The 19,204-nt window shown below is 48.9% G+C and overlaps 2 protein-coding genes across 2 annotated transcripts; both read left to right on the top strand.

Annotated features, from left to right (window-relative positions):
- The first annotated feature begins 3,008 nt into the window (after nt 1-3,008).
- Nucleotides 3,009-16,085, top strand: FXR2 (FMR1 autosomal homolog 2). Its single transcript, XM_068976137.1, has 17 exons — nt 3,009-3,095; nt 8,753-8,805; nt 9,149-9,242; nt 9,631-9,702; nt 9,812-9,960; nt 10,213-10,306; nt 10,772-10,888; nt 12,231-12,401; nt 12,667-12,745; nt 13,056-13,165; nt 13,391-13,477; nt 13,763-13,985; nt 14,193-14,390; nt 14,481-14,681; nt 14,777-14,872; nt 15,016-15,116; nt 15,447-16,085. Exons 1-17 carry the CDS (start codon nt 3,015-3,017, stop codon nt 15,540-15,542), a joined length of 2,022 nt encoding a protein of 673 aa, XP_068832238.1. The 5' UTR covers nt 3,009-3,014; the 3' UTR covers nt 15,543-16,085.
- Nucleotides 16,086-17,283: 1,198 nt separating this feature from the next.
- Nucleotides 17,284-19,145, top strand: SOX15 (SRY-box transcription factor 15). Its single transcript, XM_068979053.1, has 2 exons — nt 17,284-18,249; nt 18,911-19,145. The coding sequence occupies exons 1-2, from the start codon at nt 17,717-17,719 to the stop codon at nt 19,077-19,079; spliced, it is 702 nt and encodes a 233-aa protein (XP_068835154.1). The 5' UTR covers nt 17,284-17,716; the 3' UTR covers nt 19,080-19,145.
- Nucleotides 19,146-19,204: the final 59 nt, after the last annotated feature.

Here is a 19,204-nt window from a genome sequence, read left to right as displayed (position 1 = left end):
CTTTTTTATTTTGTAATTTCTGGCTGCACTGCATGGCACATAGCATCTTAATTCCCGGACCAGGGATTTAACTGGTGCCCCCTTAGGACTTCCCTGGTCGTCCAGTGGTTAAGATGCCGCGCTTACAATGCAGAAAAGCAGGGGACACAAGTTTGATCCTTGGTCTGGAAACTAAGATCCCACATGCTGTGCGGTGCAGCCCAAAAAATAAATAAGTAACTGGTGACCCCTGCAGTGGAAGTGCAGAGTCCTAACCACTGGACCACCAGGGAATTCCCTGTCAGTCCTTTAAATACTGTTGTAGTTGAGAGTTCTATCATGGCATCCAATTCATTTCTAAGTCACTTTTCTCTAGACATCTAATTTTCTCTTATAGCTTTCACGATGTCTAATGTGCTGATGGAATTCCCTAGTAGCTCAGTTGATAAAGAATCTGCCTGCAGTGCAGGAGACCCAGGTTCAATTCCTGGGTGGGAAAGATCCCCTGAAGAGGGAAATGGCAACCCACTCCAGTATTCTTGCCTGGAGAATCCCATGGACAGAGGAGCCTGGTGGGCTACAGTCCATGGGATCGCAAGAGTCAGACACAACGACTAAACCAGCAATATGATGATAATTCTCACATTTACCTCTCTAGCCCAGACCTGTCTTGGGCTATGTCCATTGACCTACAGGACATTGGTTCCTTTGGTTATTACTTGCTATGCCAGGAACTGTGCTAAGTACTGGGTATACAATACTGGGGACAAACAGACACATGGAACCCAGTCTCTGATCTCACAGGGTTTACTTATAGTGTGACGGCAGAAGACAAACACTGGAGAAATAATGAAAATTATAACTATGATGAGTACCATAAGAGTATACAATGCTTTAGCAGCATGAGGTAGAAGACTTAACCTAGTGTGAGCATAATGGAAGGCTAAATAAATTATTTTTAATTGTCATACTGAGTGAAGTAAGTCAGACAGAGAAGGAGAAATATCGTATGACATCCCTTATATGTGGAATCTAAAAAGAAATGATACAAATGAAGTTACAAAAGAGAGACTCAGAGAATGAACTTATGGTTGCAGGGGGGGAAGGAAGTGGGGAAGGGATAGTTAGGGAGTTGGGGATGGACATGTATGACATGTACTTTATGCTCAGTTGTGTCTGACTCTCTGTGACTCCATGGGCTATAGCCCGCCAGGATCCTCTGTCCATGGGATTCTCCAGGCAAGAATATTGGAGTGGGCTGCCATTCCCATCTCCAGATCTTCCTGATCCAGGGATTGAACCGGTGTCTTCTGCGGCTCCTGCATTGCAGGCAGACCCTTTACCGCTGAGCCACTGCACTTACACTACTGCTTAAAATCTTTCAGTGACTCTGTAGTATTGATAAAGTGAAGGCCATTCTCCTTAACCTGATTTATAAGTGCTTCACAGTTTAGCTTCCCTACTTCAAGCCAAATGCTATTTGAACTAGTTGTGGTTCCCCAAAGGACATGTTTTGTTTTTTCTGCTCCTCTGCACTGTTTATTCCTTGTTCTCTCAAAAATAGTTTTATTGCATTTCCTCTAGCAAACGCCTACTTATCCCTCAAATCTCAATTTGCATTAGCTCCCCTGTAGTGGTCTTTCCCTATCATGCTGAAGGGCAACTGACCATTGTTTGTGTCTTTGGGATTCCCTCTATCCTAGTCCTCATCTTTAACACATCTTCAGATGAACTCTAATCACTTTATTTACTTAAATGTGATTGTCTGCACCATTTCCAATATATCATAAAATCCTTGTTTTGGGTAATTGGAACACAGTGAGGGCTAAATAAATATTTGCTAAATGATTAGCTGCACACACATGATCCTAATTTCTTGGCTATTTTATTCACTTCTACTTAAATTTCTTACTTAGTTTATGAATCCTAAGCTTCCCCTCAACTATCCTTTCTCTAACAATTTTTCCCATTTTGAAATCTCTCAGCATGTAGATAATAATCTTGTGCCAAATTGCATTTGCCTTTCGGTAGTGTCTTGAAATTTTTCTTTAACCTTTCATCATATGCAGGATCAGAATCTTCTCAAGGCAAGAGGGTGACTCTTAATTTAAATCTTAACGCGCACAAACAGAAACACTCAAGAGTCCATACCGGCATGTGGACTGTAAGGCCCAGAGCACGCGCACTAGGCCCATTTTTGCTTTTCGACTCCTCCTTCCCGCGCACCCCCCGCCCCCGGAGCGTGCGCACCAAAAAGACAAAGGTGGAGAAAGTGACCAAGCAATCATTCAGGCGCATGCCCGTCCCTAACTTCTCCAAGCCTGGTGGAGCGCACAGCGGAGAAGTGGGTGTGGTCTGACCAAGGAGCATCAGAAGCCCAATCCGATTGAGTGAGCTCGGCCCCTCCCTCCCCATGATTGGTTAGCTCTCTGTGTTGTGGGGCGGGGAAAGGAAGAGACTGGACGGTGGAATGGTGGGGTGGCGAAGAAAGAGAGTCAGTTTGGTTCTGCGCAAGCGTAAATCAGCGACCAGGAGGGGGCGTGAGAGAGGAAAGAGGAGTGTGGAAGCCCTGATGCGCTGGCCAGCGAGAGCTGGGTCGCCAGCCTTGACGCGTGCGCCGTGGCCCTCGGGGCCCGCGCGCGGCGGGCGGGTGCCCGGTGCGTCTGCGCAGTAGGTGGCGGCGGCGGCAGAGGGAGGAGGAGGCCGTGTAGAGGCAGCGGCAGCAGTGGGTCCCGGGACTGAGGCTGCAGCGGGGGCGGCGGCGGGCGGAAGCTGAGGTGACGAAGGCAGCGGCGGCGGCGGCCGTTTTCCTCACGGTGGCGGAGACCAAGGCGGCGGCGGCGGACGGGGAGCGGCCCGGCCCCGGCCCCCTGCTCGTTGGCTGTGGCAGGGCCGCCGTGGGGCCGGCCCGGCTCCCGCCCCCCGCGGCTCCCCCTCCAGCTCCTCCTCCAGGGAGACGCCGGGGACCTGGCCCGGCTCGTACTCAGAGCGCTGCTGCAGCCGCCGCCGGGGGAGTCGGAGGCGGTGGCGGCGCCATGGGCGGCCTGGCTTCGGGGGGGGATGTGGAGCCCGGACTGCCCGTCGAGGTGCGCGGCTCCAACGGGGCCTTCTACAAGGTGAGGCGGCGCGCCGGCCAGGGACGCGGTCTTCAGCCCCCTCCCTCCAGCCAGAACGGGGAAGAGTGGGGTGGGATCGAGGTTCTGGAGCTAGCCCTGACCCTTAGAACCTTGGACCCACGATCCCACCCGCGGCCCTCCTTGGGGGAGACCTCTGGAAGTTAACCCCTTATTTTTGGCCCCTCTGTTACACCTGCTTTTACCCGCATGTCTGGGAATGAACATCAGGGCATTATTGTGCTTGGATCAGCGCCCCCGCAGCCCCCAGGAGAGACCCCATTTACCCTAGCGTCTTATTGACTTTTCCTGTCTCCTAATAGAAGGCATACCTTGGATCTTAATCACCTCTTCCCCACAGTCCAAGCACATGGAGAATTCTCTTTATTCTCCCCTATTACCCCCTTGGGAAGGCCGTCCCGTATTAGATCCTTTCATCTTCCTCGGAGAGGCCTCTGCCTACTGGCTCTGAAAGACTCACTCCACTTTCATCTTATATTTCTGTTCCCACACCAAGGAGAAACGGTCAGAAGCTGTTTATGACATTTAGTATCTTTGACCTCAGGAACTCTGGGCTGTATCAGTCTAGTTGCCTCCTAGCCATAAGGTGGCATCTTTTCACAAGTCTCTCTCACCCCACCCCTTTATTTCCAAGACTAGTTGGTCTGCTCTTCTACTGGAGGATGGTTTTGTATTTGTCATCTCACGTTGACCTCATACATTTAGGTCATTCATATAGTTTCTTCATTTTGAGGAGTGTGAGCTTCATACTCCTACTCTCTATCTAAAATGAGATCTCATGAGGATTACTTCTGTTTATCTTTTTCTTAAGGATTTCCACTTCTAGAAGACTTTTGGTCAACCTGCCCAATTTGGAAACCCAATAGTCTATTTATTTATTTATTTTTTAAAGGAGAAGAGGACTGTCTTTACATTTTTAATATTTATTTATTTGGCTGTGCAGCATTCAGGATCTTAGTTTCTGAACCAGGAATCAAACCCATGCCCCCTGCATTGGGAATGCAGAGTCTTACCCACTGGACTGCCAGGGAAGTCCCCGAATCTATTTTTTAGGACACTTTTTTCCCCGTTCATTTATATTAAGCTAGAGGGAGACCCCTCTTGCCTCTCAGGAATTTTTCTTTTGCCACTGTTGTTATGTTGTTAGTTTGAACCGCTTTGTGCTTTATGCCTGGGATTGTCTCAGAGACTTTCCTGCTTCCTGACTTGTTCTCTCATTTTGCCCTCATCCATTATTTGTGAGGACAAGAGCCCCCTTTCCTCCATTTCCCCTCAAGCCTTTCCTCCCGTAGTGGACCTCTCCACCTTCGTATCTTGGAAATGACTTTCCTTCCCTGTGAAGTCATATCTTGCTATAACTGGAAAGGGTCTCATATTAGCCCTTGGAGTAGGTTTCTGCCCCAGCTTCAATTGATAAGTTCAGTGTAGTCATTTTTGACCCACTCTAAATGCCTATTCATTCCTGCCTGACTTCCCCTCACCAGATTTCTTTATATTCTTCATTGCCTATGCGTACCCACATCTGTCTTAATTTCTCAATTTAAGTCTGTGGCTTTTTATCCTAGTATTTCTGCATAATCCCCCAAAACTACCTATTCCATGACCCAGTTAACATGGAAGAAGGAAGCTCCCAATTTACCCCTTCTTTCATTCTTTTTCTACATACTTTCCTAACTCATGGGACTTTTTTCTCTAGCATGCCTCCATACCATTTGTTTTCTTTGGCAAAGTCTCTTAATTCCATTCTGATTCTGATAGAGTACATTTGTCTCTTATATCCTTTCCCCTCAAGCTTGCTTACCTTTGTTGAAATACCCTATCTCATAAGATTTTAACCTAATTTCCCACAATATCCTGTCCTTCATCAGGGTCCTTCCCAGCTCCAAGAAAGTGCTTCTTAAATTGAGTCTGAGATCAAGATATAATGTTTGCTTTTGTTCCAGGAAGCATGGGAAAGATCAGTATCCAGTTTGAATTAACCGTGTGAGACTGCTGGGAAGGGGCATGTTTCCCTTTCCACATATAAGTGTCAAGTAGAAAGTCTGTCTCTGAATCTTTCTCTTTTCTCCTGTGGGCTATATGGCAGTGATAGACTTGATTCAGTGAATCAAAGATAGGATGCTTTGAATCAGAGAATAGAATTTGGAGTTCAACTAAAAGCCAGGTAATATGGAGTTTGTATTTTGGCCACTTTAGCATTTTCTGCTCCTTGTCTCATTTGAACAACAAAACATCCTTAAATTCAGTAATCTTTCTTAACTTTCAGTGCCATATACTTATGAATCTGACCTTGCTGCTGATTTAATATTCATGACTCAGCAGACTTCAGTGTGGTTCAAGGAGTGTTTACATTGCTTCTAGAACTATAAATCTGGGGAGGTTCCTTTCATCTCTCTCAGAATTGGGTCCTGTTGTTTTTTTTCTTCTTACAAGTTAGAACTGAAAATACCAGAAGTTATCTTGTAGCTATCCCATCAACTCTTCCTTTTCTGTCAGAACTTAATGCACATATTTCCTTGAGGTGTACTCTCCCAAGTGAAATATCTGTTCATCTTCCCGGACACGGCCATCCAACTTTCTAGACCTTACCTGGATATCCCAATACCTACTCCTTTGTTAAGGATATAGCATCCACCTGTAAGCCAAAGCCCATTTGCCATGACTGTTGAATTGAATTGAGTCATCCTTTGGATCTAGGTAGCCTTCTAGAGATTCACTTAACTGCTCTTGCCCTCCCTTGCTTATCTTCTCAGTGAGCATGGACTGAGCAGAACAAGGAACTCACTTTCTACCACTGGTATCTATGAAGGAAAAAACTGGGATAATGTGAGTGGAATTAAGGAGCAGAGAGTGAATTGGAATATGAAATTGAGGAGAAAGCTTGTTTTGGAGAATCTTTGACAAAAAAAGACCTTAGAAGTGTAAGAATGAGTGGTGTTTTGTTGAACTGCTGAGTAATGTGAGGGAAAAGTGCATTTTTTGTGAATGATTATATCTAGGAGTGGGGAATCTCTTCACAAAAAAGGCAGGCAAGTGACTCTCTTCTATCTTTTCCACAGTGTTTTATCTCATCCCAGAAATGTTTTGAAAATAGCTAACTTTCTTTTCATTAACTGTTTCTAAAGCTTAGAGATAGACATTTTGGATAAAGTCAGCTGCAGAGGCTAGATGAAATTTTTAGAGAAATCCAGACAGACCCTTATAAAGGAAGAAAAGAGGGGGAAAAGATATAATAGTCATTGTGGGAGGAGGGGAGGAGGACACTTAAAAGGAGCTAAGGAAAAAAGAAGTGGAGGGGAAGGAGTTAAAGGGAAGAAGCCAAAAGAGAAGAGGAACTTGGGCAAACAGTGAAAAGTAAAAGTGCCTCAGTTGTGAGTGGAGAAGAGGAGGAGTGAGCACTGATGGAGCTGAATGAAGAGTGGGAAAAATGTTTCCAAGGAAGGGAATGGCAGAGAAAGCTAAAGCATGGGTATGTAAGGCTAGGCAGGACCAGGAGTTCTGGGCAGTAGTAAGACTCCATAATGAGATCCTTTCTCAAAAGAAGAGGAAGATGGCTCATATCAAGAGGGAAATTTTAGGTTTAGATTTAAGGAAAGAACAGTGAATTAAGTGTTTATGATTGACCAGTTCTCCCTGAGGTGGGAGTGACCCAAGTGTGCATTTTTGGTATTTTCTCTCCTAAGCTCATATTTTGTTCCTATCTGCAAACCTTAGGAATAGTATAAGAACTATTTTGCTTTTTGAAACCCCTAATTTTTTTTAAAGCTTTAATGAGGCATAATTGACATACAATGAAGCATACAAATTTAAACCATACAATTTAAGTTTTGACATACATATAAAATGAACCATCACCACAATTTCTGTCATTCCCAAAAGTCTTCCACTAATGCCTTTTGTCATTATACATTAGTTTGAATTTTCTGATTTTTGACAGACATGAAAAGGCAGTTACTGGAAAAAGTACAGTCTTTCAACAAATGGTGTTTAAAGAACTGCACATCCATAGGTTAAAAATGAACTTAATCGTATCTGGCACCATATTAAAAAATTTAACTCAAAATGGATCATAGACCTAAATGTAAAATAAAAACTATAGAACTTTTAGACAAGGACATAGGAGGAAACGTCTGTGGTCTTGGATTAGGTGAAGATTTCTTAGATATGAAACCAAAAGAGCTAATTGATAAATTGGACTTTATCAAAATTAGCAATCCCTAATTTTGAGCATTTGAAAAATAGAAAAGGTAGGAAAACTGGGAGCATAGGATTGAACTCTTAACTTTGGCTTTCTCGGTGAAGACAGAAGATAGGAAGTAGGGAATTCCTTGGTGGTCCAGTGGTTCAGACTTAGCGCTTTCACTGCCTTGGCCAAAAAAAAAAAAAGAAAATAGGTAGACCAAGCCATTCAATCATTCCTGTTGCTGTTCCTTGTCAAGGTCTCAAGTTTGGGGTCTTCTACAGATTTTATTACCCTTTTCAAATTCTTAGCAGTGTCATAGTCTAGCGTTAAAAAATCTTACGTCTTTATTTATTTGCCCATACCACGTGACTTGTAGTATTGTAGTTCCCGACCAGGGATTGAACCCTGGTCCACAGCTGTGAAAGTCCTAACCACTGGACCACCAGGGAATTCCCTCATGTCTTTTAAATCCTAATTTTTCTTTCTGTAGGTTGTTTTTGGATTTTGAACTTGTCTAGTGTTCTGATTATTTTCGTATGGGCCAGGCATCAGAGCAGCAAGTTGCTCAGGTCTCTTGCTGTGTTAGGAGTTAGACCCTTTCTTGGCAGATCCTGATGTCCTCTAGGTGTTCCAGGACAGCCTCACACTGTCTCATGGGATATTCTTAGCTTTGCTGAATGTTGTTGGTATTTTAATTGAACTCTGGCAAGCCGCTCAGTACAGCAGGAGGCAGACAGATAGGGAGGCCCCTGTGGGAGCCATAGGAGACCACTAGTTTCCAGGCTGTTCTGATACAGGTGATGTTTTTCCCTTATACTTAATTTCTGTCTCATCTTATTTCTGGATTTTGTAACATCTCTGTCCATGCCAGTATTATTTCTTTTCTTGCTACCTCACCATTTGTATTATTTCCCCAGTGCAGCTTTCTCTAGCCTGGTTTTTAGATTGCTTGTGTTCCCATCTAAAACTAGTTTTACAAAAGGAAAAAAAAAAGGCGGTTGGGGGGTGGGGTGGGGGTTTTCTTGTGGCTTAGTGGTTAGGATTTGGGCTTTCACTGCCATGGCCTTGGGTTCAATCCTTGATCTGGGAACTGTTTCACCAGCCGTGTGGTTTGGCCAGAAAAAGAAACCTTAGTTTTGTTGTTTAGTTGCTGAGTCGGGTCTGACTGTTTGCAACCCCATGGAGTGTATATAGCCCCCCAGTCTCGGTCCATGGCATTTTCCAAGCAAGAATATTGGAGTAGGTTGCCATTTCCTCCTCGTGGGGATCTTTCCCACCCAGGGATTGAACCCACATCTCCTGCTTGGCAGGCAGATTCTCTACCACTGAGCCACCGGAGAAGCCCAACCTCTAGTATAAGATGCTGCAAAGGTGCCTGTTCCTCTAATGGCTGAGGTGGTGGTTAATTGTCTTTTTTTTTTTTTTCCTCTTTACTTGGTTCTAAAATCCATTCTAGGGCTTTGTGAAGGATGTCCATGAAGACTCTGTCACCATCTTCTTTGAAAACAAGTAAGACCTTGGGAATAGAGAATCCAGCATACTAGGTCCTAGAAGGAGAGTGGAGAAGGGGCGACTGAGTCCCATGAGGCATGTAATAGGTGGGCAAGAGCCAGGGGTTTGGGTGGGCGACTTGTATGGATCCTAGGAGAGGAAATGGTGCTGGTGGGGGCATTTGACTCAGTATTTAGGTTCTAGCAAGAGATGGAAGACACTGATATGGAGCAGAGCCTGGAATTTAGCTTCTAATCACCAGCGAAGGTGGAAAATGTCCAGTGGAGGAAGTTACCTTTTTCTGAAGAAACAGGCAACCACACTAGCCTGAATAGCTATTGTATCACTGTTTCCCTTGCAGCTGGCAGAGTGAGAGACAGATTCCTTTTGGGGATGTCCGGCTACCACCTCCAGCTGACTATAACAAGGAGATCACAGAAGGGGATGAAGTGGAGGTAAGGGCCTGAAGTCCACCTTTTCTAAACATCACTTTTCCCAGGATTCTGCATCTCCCTTACCCTGATACAGGTATCATAGGCTCCTTACTGCTTGTTGCACTCTCCTTCCTCCATCCAGCTAGGCAGTCTGTGGAGGAGTGAAGTGTCCATCACCATTGTGATGAATCAAGCCTTTAGGGAGCTTCCCAGTTTCAGGAGATCCACTTTTCTTCCATTTACGATAACAGCATCTGAACTCCAGTGTCCTCTGATTTTAACTAGCAGCTCCTTCCTCTAGTTTCCTTTATCTTGGTCTAGGATGCCTCTTAAGTGTCTTAATGCTCATTCTATTCTTGATGTTTTTAGATGGGCCTCAAGATCTCTTTTATTTTCAACTTCTCTTCAGGTTTATTCTCGAGCCAATGAGCAAGAGCCTTGTGGCTGGTGGCTGGCCCGGGTGCGGATGATGAAGGGAGATGTGAGTGTGACTGATTGTCAAGGTCTTTGGGGGAACTGCTGAAACATTTTTGTCAGAGAATGGTGGGAGACAGAAGCTCATGTTATCCACACCTTCTTTCTTCTGCCAGTTCTATGTTATTGAATATGCTGCCTGCGATGCCACTTACAATGAGATTGTCACCCTGGAACGGCTTCGGCCCGTTAATCCCAATCCCCTTGCAACCAAAGGCAGCTTCTTCAAGGTTACCATGGCTGTGCCTGAGGATCTGAGAGAGGCGTGAGTGTTTGGGATATTGGGTGTGGGGGACCCCCTTTATGGTCCTCATCTCTGCACGTGTTTGTCCCCTGCCCTGCTCCCAGTGTGTTTTGTGTTCCCTTGACCCCCTAGAGTCTTCTCTGCTCCCAGTTCTGTTTCCTCATCTCTGTTCTTTAACTGAAGTCCTTGTTTTTCTCAGTCCCTCTCTCTCCCGTGAATGTTCAGCTATACTCTACACTCTGCCCTCTGAGCACTATTCTCTTTTCTCTGCAGCTGTTCCAATGAAAACGTCCATAAAGAGTTTAAGAAAGCGTTGGGAGCGAACTGCATCTTTCTCAACATCACAAATAGTGAGCTCTTCATCCTGGTGAGTTTATTTTGCCTGAACTTCACCTAAGCCCTTCTCCCCTTTTAACTCTTTTGCAAGAAGGGAAGAGCTAAAGTGTGCTTATATTTATTTGTCAGAAAGGACTTTATTCCTCCTGAATCCTGTGGACCCAGGTTAGCCCTACTATTCCTTAGTCTTTCTCATGTATGCCTTAATTTTTTTTCAACCTGACCATCATATTGCAGTTTGGGTCAAGGACCCTTCTTGCATATTTGGACTCTCAGAAACAGTATGACTCTCACTTGTGCTTGCCCCGTAAGATCAGTTCCCATAGGCATCCAGATAGTAGGCCCTTGTGAGACCAACAGTGATTTTCTCTTCCTCAGCTTTGTTTCTTAAACTCCTGCCCTTTTCCAGAGACTCAGGTGTCCTGATTTCCCAGTTCCTGACTCTCCTCTAAAACATAGGCAGTTTTTAGTGACTTTTCTGTTGGTTTCTTTCCAGTCAACCACGGAAGCCCCTGTGAAGCGAGCATCCCTGCTGGGTGATATGCATTTTCGAAGCCTGCGCACCAAACTGCTGCTCATGTCACGCAATGAAGAAGCTACCAAGCATCTCGAGGTAAGTTTGGGCTCCACTTTTTACTGCTGAATGGTCTTGTTGTCTTCCCTCCCACCTCATGCTCCACTCATACTCTTATGTTTACAGAACAGAGGTTAAGGTCTTTCTGGGCCATTAAACCTGGGTCTGCTGTTTCATCTCAGACTTCTCCGGATGGCAGAGCTCCATCATGTTTTTAGTGTGAAGCTGTTTTTTTTAAAGCTACGGGACCATGTGACCAAGTGAAATTTTACTTGAAAGCACAATGCATAAGACAGATGAATCAGAACAGGTCTGTCTAAAAGTAGAAGAAGGTGTGGGTCTTACCTCCACTGGGTGCCCCCAAATTACCTCTGAGAACCAAACCACTTTGTGAGAGCCATTTGTACACTGGAAAAGATCCCTAGTCTTGGAATCAATCCTGTCTTGCTTTGTCAAATAATTGACCTTTGGCAAATAATTTGATTCCAGTGAGTTTTCTCTTCCTTATCTGTGACAATGAGGAAGTTGAAAGAGAGTGTTTATACAAGGTCTTTTTGAATCCTGACATCTTATGATGGTCAGATTCCGTTAGGAATTATACTGTCCTAAATGAGGTGCACACGTGTATGTGTTATTTGAACATCCATTTCCTTTTAATCAAGTGAACTGATCTTTATGGGAGCCTGTGCAAATGGTAATCTGTACTTCTCCAGGGATGCTCCTCAGGGTGCTGCCAGAGCCTTTCCCTTTGCCTGCCTTTGTACTCAGGCCTCCCTCTGAGGGCTGGTTGAGAAATGAAGTGGTAGCATGGTGTGTCATAGCCTCTTTTTATGCTTTTCTTAACCTCTTGCTTTCTCCTCAACTTTTTGGGTTTTATTTTGGGAGTTTGTACTGGTTTGGATAAGGTAAATATTCCTTACACTTGCATCTACCATGTGAAAAGTCCTTTCTAAACACCAGTCTCATTTAATCCTCTTGTTAGTCTGGGAATGGGGCAGGTCAGGGGTAATCGTTTAGTGGGGAACAGAGGTCAGGGGTAATCGTTCAGTGGATAACAGCAGAGGCACAGAGAGTATGTTTTGTTTGGGATTATACAGCCAGATGGTGTTAGAGCCAAATCCAGAACTTTGATGGCTCCTAGCCCAAACCCTGCTATCATTACCTCCCCTGCCCACCAAGCCATTGGTACTGAGAAGGTAGGAATGGAATGAAGCATTCCTAAATTCTCCACACAGGTCCTGGTGGTCAGTGGACTTCCAGATAGTTCTGGCTTTCTTTCACAGTCTTTTCTTATTGAAGTTATGCAAAGTGTCAGATTCCCGGGACAGGTGTCTGAGATTTCACCATGATTCCTATAAGTCAGTGTCTTTTTTTCTTTCAGACAAGCAAGCAGCTGGCGGCAGCTTTCCAAGAGGAGTTCACAGTGCGAGAGGACCTGATGGGACTAGCAATTGGGACTCATGGTGCCAACATCCAGCAGGCCCGAAAAGTACCTGGGGTGACTGCCATTGAATTGGGTGAAGAGACCTGCACTTTCCGCATCTATGGGGAGGTCAGCAAAAGATATCTGTCATCTAGGTCCCTTCGGGGATACAGAAGAGTGTGTGAAATAGAAAGGAAGCCTGTCGTGTTCACTTCTCTCCCCTTTTTTTAAATAATGTGCATACCTTTTTTTTCCTTTAACTGGTGTATAGTTGCTTCGTCCCTGCCAGACTGTGGCGGCAGCACATTTTTCCCAAAGACAGAGAGTGGCAGGAAGATCACTGTTTGAGATCCAGGTCCTCTGTTTTACTAATAACTCCCCATTCTTCTCTTAGACTCCTGAAGCATGCCGACAGGCCCGGAGCTATCTTGAGTTTTCTGAGGACTCCGTGCAAGTGCCCAGGAATCTGGTTGGTGAGTTAGGGTTGTGTATGTATATAAGAGAACATGTTGGGGGCCAGATGTGAGATGCTCTAAAGTGATTCTGGCTTTGCATCTCCCAGTGCACTTCATTTCACGAGGACAGACCAAACAGTCTGTAATTGGAGTGACAAAAATGGGAGAACTAATTCCTAGCGATTGTGGTGTGAAAACACACTAGACGCCTAGAAGCAGGAGATTCATTAAACAGAATTCTTGCATAGAAGCTGGAAAACTGTCTGTTTTTGCTCTTTTTTCTTTCCTTAAAAAAAAAAAAAGCCTGACTCCTCCTTTACCTATTCAGGCAAAGTGATTGGAAAGAACGGGAAAGTGATCCAGGAGATTGTGGATAAATCCGGTGTGGTGAGGGTTCGAGTTGAAGGTGATAATGACAAGAAGAACCCCAGGGAAGAGGTATGGGGCAACTACACCTAGAGATTGGTTTCCAGAGTAGATATGATTGTTCTCCAAGCCATTCTCTTGAGGGCTGGGATTTCTAGGGGATAGGGCATGGGAACTTTGGTTTTTCCTAGTAGATGGCGAGCCCAGAAAGATCCCTTTTGGGTAGGCTTCTTAGACAAGGTGGACTTAATACTTGATTTGAGTCTGTTTCTAATCTATGTGTCCTTTGCTCTCCAGGGCATGGTTCCTTTCATATTTGTTGGCACCCGAGAAAACATCAGCAATGCTCAGGCTCTGCTGGAATATCACCTCTCCTACCTGCAGGTACCCGAGCCAGGAGCCTGGGAGAGGGAAGACCCACATGTACAGGGGACTGAGGAGCATGCTGGATGGAGTTAAAAGTGGTGGTTTCCAGTTTGTGTCTCTGAGTAGAATAGAAACTGTTAGGTGGAAAATTGGGGCTGTGGAGTTGGAACCCATCATTTTCCCTATTTTAAGCCTTGTGTTCCTGAGAGTTCAGGTCCCTAGGGACAGTTGGGGCAGAGATGCGTGAAGAGAGACTATTGATCTTTCACCTACTTCTCCTTGCTTGTTTTTCTACCCAACCAGGAGGTGGAGCAGCTCCGCTTGGAGAGGCTGCAGATTGATGAGCAGCTTCGGCAGATTGGGCTGGGCTTTCGGCCTCCTGGAAGTGGGCGGGGCAGCGGCAGCAGTGACAAGGCTGGATATACCACTGATGAGAGCTCCTCCTCTTCCCTTCATACCACACGAACCTATGGGGGAAGCTATGGGGGCCGGGGCCGGGGCCGGAGGACAGGCGGTCCTGCCTATGGTGAGATATCTATGGGAGTGGGGGGTAAGCAGTGGTGGGGTGTGGGAGGCAGAGGTCTGAGTGGAAGCTTGAGGAAAGGGTGATTGAGAAGATGAAGTGATTGGCTGAGGGACTAAGGAGTGAGAGGGAGAATTTTCCAGCTTGGGGGTGGGGATGGATCCTGGGATAGGGTAAGGGACCCTGTTTGAATGCCACTATGTTCTTCAGGGCCCAACTCAGACCTATCCACAGCTTCTGAGACGGAGTCAGAGAAGAGGGAGGAGCCCACCCGACCTGGGCCTGGCGACCGGGATCCCCCGACCCGGGGGGAAGAAAGCCGGAGGCGTCCAATAGGAGGCCGGGGTAGGGGACCCCCACCTGCCCCCCGGCCCACCTCAAGATACAACTCTTCATCGATAAGCTCAGGTACCAGAAGCAGACAGCTGGGTTCATGAATGTGGGCCAAAAAGAAAGATGGTGGACACCTGACTCCCAACTCCTTCTTCCTCCAACCAGTGCTGAAGGACCCAGACAGTAATCCCTACAGCCTACTGGACACATCTGAACCAGAGCCCCCCGTTGATTCAGAGCCGGGGGAACCCCCGCCAGCAAGCGCCAGACGCCGCCGCTCCCGCCGCCGCCGCACCGACGAGGACAGGACTGTCATGGATGGAGGCCTGGAATCCGACGGGCCCGGCATGACGGAGAATGGCCTGGGTAAGGGGTGTGTGAGGGTGTGAAAGATTGCAGCTGGGCAAGAATTGAGGGGGTGGGAGATTGATGCGCAGTTTTCATTTTCCCGTGCCCCACAGAAGATGAGTCAAGACCCCAGCGTCGTAATCGGAGCCGCCGCCGCCGTAACCGTGGTAACCGGACTGATGGTTCTATCAGTGGAGACCGTCAGCCAGGTGAGCTAACACTGGATTCCAGCAGACTGCCTCAGAGAACAGGATGCCTCCTATCCTGTGGAAACTAGGGGTTGGGGTCCAGTGGGTGTCTAGGGGCTGGATACCTGGGTTCCTTCTGAAACTTGATCCTCTGTCTTCCCCAGTGACTGTGGCTGACTATATCTCCCGAGCAAAGTCTCAGAGCCGCCAGCGGCCACCCGTGGATCGCACTAAACCTTCAGAGGATTCTCTTTCAGGGCAGAAGGTAGGCAAGGAAGACATAGTTTACCCCACTACCTTTTGTGTTGCTCTGGAGTAGGGGGCACATGAAAACTCGCTAAGAAATCGCTTGTGAAATTGCAGGGAAGGCATGCAGCTGGAGTTTAGGCTGCATGTAGAATAGTGAAAAGTTTGTATAGAAGAGAAAGGGCCATTTGGTTCATATTTTCTGGATCCCAGTAAAAGTGACTACTGGTGACCAACCCCTGGGTCCCAGCAGATGCCTGGAGGTCTTAGGTGGTAGGGAATGGCATTACCTGAATTTCTACTGACCTCCTTTCCTTCCTCTCCATTTTCTTTCCCACTCTCCCTTCAGGGTGACTCTGTCAGCAAGCTTCCTAAGGGCCCCTCAGAGAATGGGGAGCTCTCCGCCCCCTTGGAGTTGGGTAGTTTGGTGAATGGGGTTTCATAAACCCTCCAGCCCGCATCCCTCCCTTCTCCATCTCGCTTGCTGCCCAACACCAATGGCCCTCACAGGCCCGACTGACCTGCGCTGGAGCTGCTCTTATCTAGGGGGGAGGGGGGTGGCACAGCAGCTTGGGTCCCCCCCAGCCTCCAGGAGCTAGTGGAGGGGTGTGTAACAGGGTCCTACCCCCTCCCTCTTGTCCACCCTACCCCCAGGGTGAGGGGAGTCTCTCTCCTTCCCCATCAGACTGGATGTGCCTTTATCCTCTAATGCCCCAATCTCTCTCTGAACACCCCCATTCTCCGCCTGTTGGTGCGGGGTGCTCCTTGACCCACCCAGATTTGACAGTTCAGGGGGGCTCCCCTGCTATCCCTCCTCCCATCCTGTACCCCCCATTTCTGGGGCCTCATCACTGTGGAAGACGGGGATAGTAAGGGTATAAGTGGGTGGGAGGCATGGGGAAGGTTTTGGAGTAGAACCAGGGGTGTGTATGAAGGGGGGTGACAAGGTCCCCCAGGGGAGGGGGGGACCAACCTTGTCTGGTGGATGAGAAGGCGTATTTATTTTTCACTGTACAGTATTTAAAAAGAGAATAAAAAAATCCAAATGGCTCTCTGGTTCCTGTACCTTCCTTGTGCCTAGTTTGGTCCATCTGTTTCTATAGGAGTGACCTGCCCTGGCCCTTGTTTCCTGTATCACCACAACTGGCTTCTCTAGCATTCCAGAGATGGTCTACGTCTAGGAATTTCTGACATTCCTGAATTCCCCAGGCCCAGGTACCCTCCTGGTCTAGCGAAAAGCAGCCGGTGCCTTGCTGCTTCTCCCCTCCCCCAGGTTTGCTGGTAGAGGGAGCTAGGCCACTCCTATACCCTGAGTCACAGCAGGCTAGGTAGGGCTGCTCAGAGCTAGAGCTGTTCCTGCTAAGAGCTGAGAGCCAAGGCAGGCTGCTTAATCCGATTACCTGAGGCCTGGGGCTTGGGCTGGGCCTTGGGGACCAGGGTTCCCTCAAGACAGCCCCTGGAACCTAGGTGTCGAGCCCTCATTCCTGCTGGTACTCTGCTCTGGATCCAGGCTTCCTCTCCAGCATCCGTATCACTGATCTCTCAGCCTTGGTTCTTCTGGGCTTCCTTGTGCCCTGCCTCCCAACTCTGAGGTTGAGAGAGAAAACATGTGGAGAAACCTAGGTTTGGGGGCTATAGTGGTGAGAGTTTAAATTTTCTCATCTGGCAAGGGGTTGTATCACCACCCAAGCACCTGCTGGGATGACTCAGGAAACAAAAATGGCCTGCCTGCCTGCCTCCTGACTGCCTGACTTTTCTGCCCCTGGGCTGGTCCGGGGCTTGAGCAGTTGTAGGCACCAGGAAAAGGTTTGGGTTAGTGGGTTGGGTGTTCCCACCTTCTTCCCAGCACAACTCTGACCCTGAGGGCTCTTGATCCCCCTCTACTTGATCCCTTTGTGCAAAGATATTGACTTTAAATCGCTGTGCTTAAGAAGGGAGGGGTAGATGTTCAGGCTATTGGGGCTGGAAGGCCTGACTTATGGGTCTTGGGTGGAGAGGGGGTGTGGTCCCCTGGGGGGAGTGTTGGGGGCTGGGAAGAACGGGACACCTGGGTTGGCCTAAGGGAGGGGGATGTTGGCGCCCTTAAGGAGGCGCGGTCGGTTGGGAGGGAGTGGGGAGGAGCCAGTCGTTAAAAGCTGTTCCCCAGCCTGGCCCACCCGCCAGCCACAGACGCTGAGACCAGGTGAGAGAGGGCCGTGGCACCTGGGCTACGCTGCCTGGCAGCTGCGGGACCCCCCGACCGCAGAGGTTTACCGCCTTCACCGAAGCCGGGCCCTTGGCGGGCAGCGGGCAGCGGGCAGCGGGCAGCAGGCAGGGGGAGCCAGACTCGGTCGCCGGGAACCTCGCAGCCACAAGGAGAGAGCACAACCTGTACAGGAGCGGGTACCAGGCAGCGGTTTTTGCGCTGGACTCCCCAGAAGTGCCGGATTGGTTGGAAGTACGGGCTCCATTATAAGGACTCTGAACTTGGGACGGTTTATACCTTTAAAGGACACGAATTTCTCTGTAACGACTCCGGATTAGAAAGACACTTAGGATACCGGGTTTGGGGATCAACGTTTCACTTCGGAGGGGAGGGCGTGTAGAAACGCCCTCTGAAGGCTTCCCTTCGGCCCCCCCATGGCGGTACCGGGCTCCTCACACGACCAGGCCTGGAACCTGGACTCTCCCACTCCCACGGCCCCTACCTCCTCGTCCTCGGGCCCCCAGGAGCGGGAGGGCGCCGGGAGCCCAGTTGTCTCCAGGGGACTTCCCTTGGAGAAGGTCAAACGGCCCATGAACGCGTTCATGGTGTGGAGCTCCGCCCAGCGCCGCCAGATGGCGCAGCAGAACCCGAAGATGCACAACTCGGAGATCTCCAAGCGCCTGGGCGCGCAGTGGAAGCTGCTGGGCGAGGATGAGAAGCGGCCCTTCGTGGAGGAGGCTAAGCGGCTCCGAGCCCGGCACCTGCGCGACTACCCTGACTACAAGTACAGGCCCCGGCGCAAGACCAAGAGCGCGGGGGCCGGGTCCCCCCACTTCAGCCAGGGAAGCGGCGGCGTGGCTGGCAGCGGGCCAGTCTGGGGGCCTGGATATGCAGCCAACCAGGGGAGCAGAGGCTTTGGGTACCAGCCCCCCAACTACTCGACAGCCTACCTTCCTGGCAGTTATGGGTGAGTACCCGGGGAACAAGATGACAGAAACTTGTGCCCCTGTCCTAGAGCCTGGGTGGGGGCAGATATCAGAGAGCCTGGCTGGCAGGGGTCCTGAGCCCACCCAAGTAGGGGACACTCATGGAGGAATTTGGAGGGTGCCCGATGAAGGGTGGGAGACTTCAGGGGAGCCAGGGTCTTTCTTCCATCAGAGTCTGTTGGTGGTGACACTGCAAGAGCAGCAACCTGGATGTGACTCTGTTCTAGTTACCTGAATTTCCCATCCTTCCCGCCCCCCCCACCGCCGGCCCCCGCTTCTGGCCCTCGTGTGACCCGGCTTCCTCTCCCAGCCCCGGGGCAAGGACAGGCCAAGCCCAACTCTACCCCTTCCTGGCCTGCCGCCCCAAAAGAGAAAAACAGGCGCGCAGCACGCAAGCTCGCACTTGAGCATGCCCTGACATGGTTGCGGTGGTGGTGCAGCTCTAAGCCATCCTGGGGTTACCTTCCCTATCACTGGTACTCTGGGGGGGGTCCGGATAGCCAGGGATGATGGGTGGCTGATTAATTCTACCTGTCGGTGCAGAACTGGTCAGAACTACCCCCACATGTGAATCAGGGACCCTACTTGGCACCTCCAACCCAGGGAGCAAATGCCTTCTAACCACAGTGTTTCTCTTTGCAGCTCTTCCCACTGTAAACCGGAGGGCCCCTCGCCATGCTCTCTCCCCCAGAGTAACCCAAGGCTCCAGGGGGAGCTACTCCCTGCTTACAGCCCCTACCTACCCCCAGGCTCTCCCCCTCTGTACAACCCAGCCCTCTCAGGGACCCCCTTGCCCCTAACCCACCTCTAACCCTCACAGGCAGGGACCACCCAGAAAGGTTTCCAGTCTCCTTTTCTGTTTCTACTCAGAACACCCCCCGCCCCGCCCCCACCTCCCAGGCTGCAAATCCTTTAGAACTGTGTTGGACCACAGTT

This window comes from Capricornis sumatraensis, chromosome 8 (assembly GCF_032405125.1).
Source record: "Capricornis sumatraensis isolate serow.1 chromosome 8, serow.2, whole genome shotgun sequence".
NCBI lineage: Eukaryota > Metazoa > Chordata > Mammalia > Artiodactyla > Bovidae > Capricornis > Capricornis sumatraensis.
This window is presented reverse-complemented; position numbering and strand designations above follow the sequence as displayed.

What these genes read in the sequence shown, in the direction of transcription:
- FXR2 (XM_068976137.1), top strand. Translation starts at nt 3,015, where the DNA reads ATGGGCGGCCTGGCTTCGGGGGGGGATGTGGAGCCCGGACTGCCCGTC. An exon ending in GACAGGCGGTCCTGCCTATG is followed by an intron (nt 13,986 to 14,192) that starts GTGAGATATCTA and finishes TATGTTCTTCAG; the next exon opens with GGCCCAACTCAGACCTATCC. An exon ending in CAGTGGAGACCGTCAGCCAG is followed by an intron (nt 14,873 to 15,015) that starts GTGAGCTAACAC and finishes TGTCTTCCCCAG; the next exon opens with TGACTGTGGCTGACTATATC.
- SOX15 (XM_068979053.1), top strand. Translation starts at nt 17,717, where the DNA reads ATGGCGGTACCGGGCTCCTCACACGACCAGGCCTGGAACCTGGACTCT. An exon ending in TACCTTCCTGGCAGTTATGG is followed by an intron (nt 18,250 to 18,910) that starts GTGAGTACCCGG and finishes TTCTCTTTGCAG; the next exon opens with CTCTTCCCACTGTAAACCGG.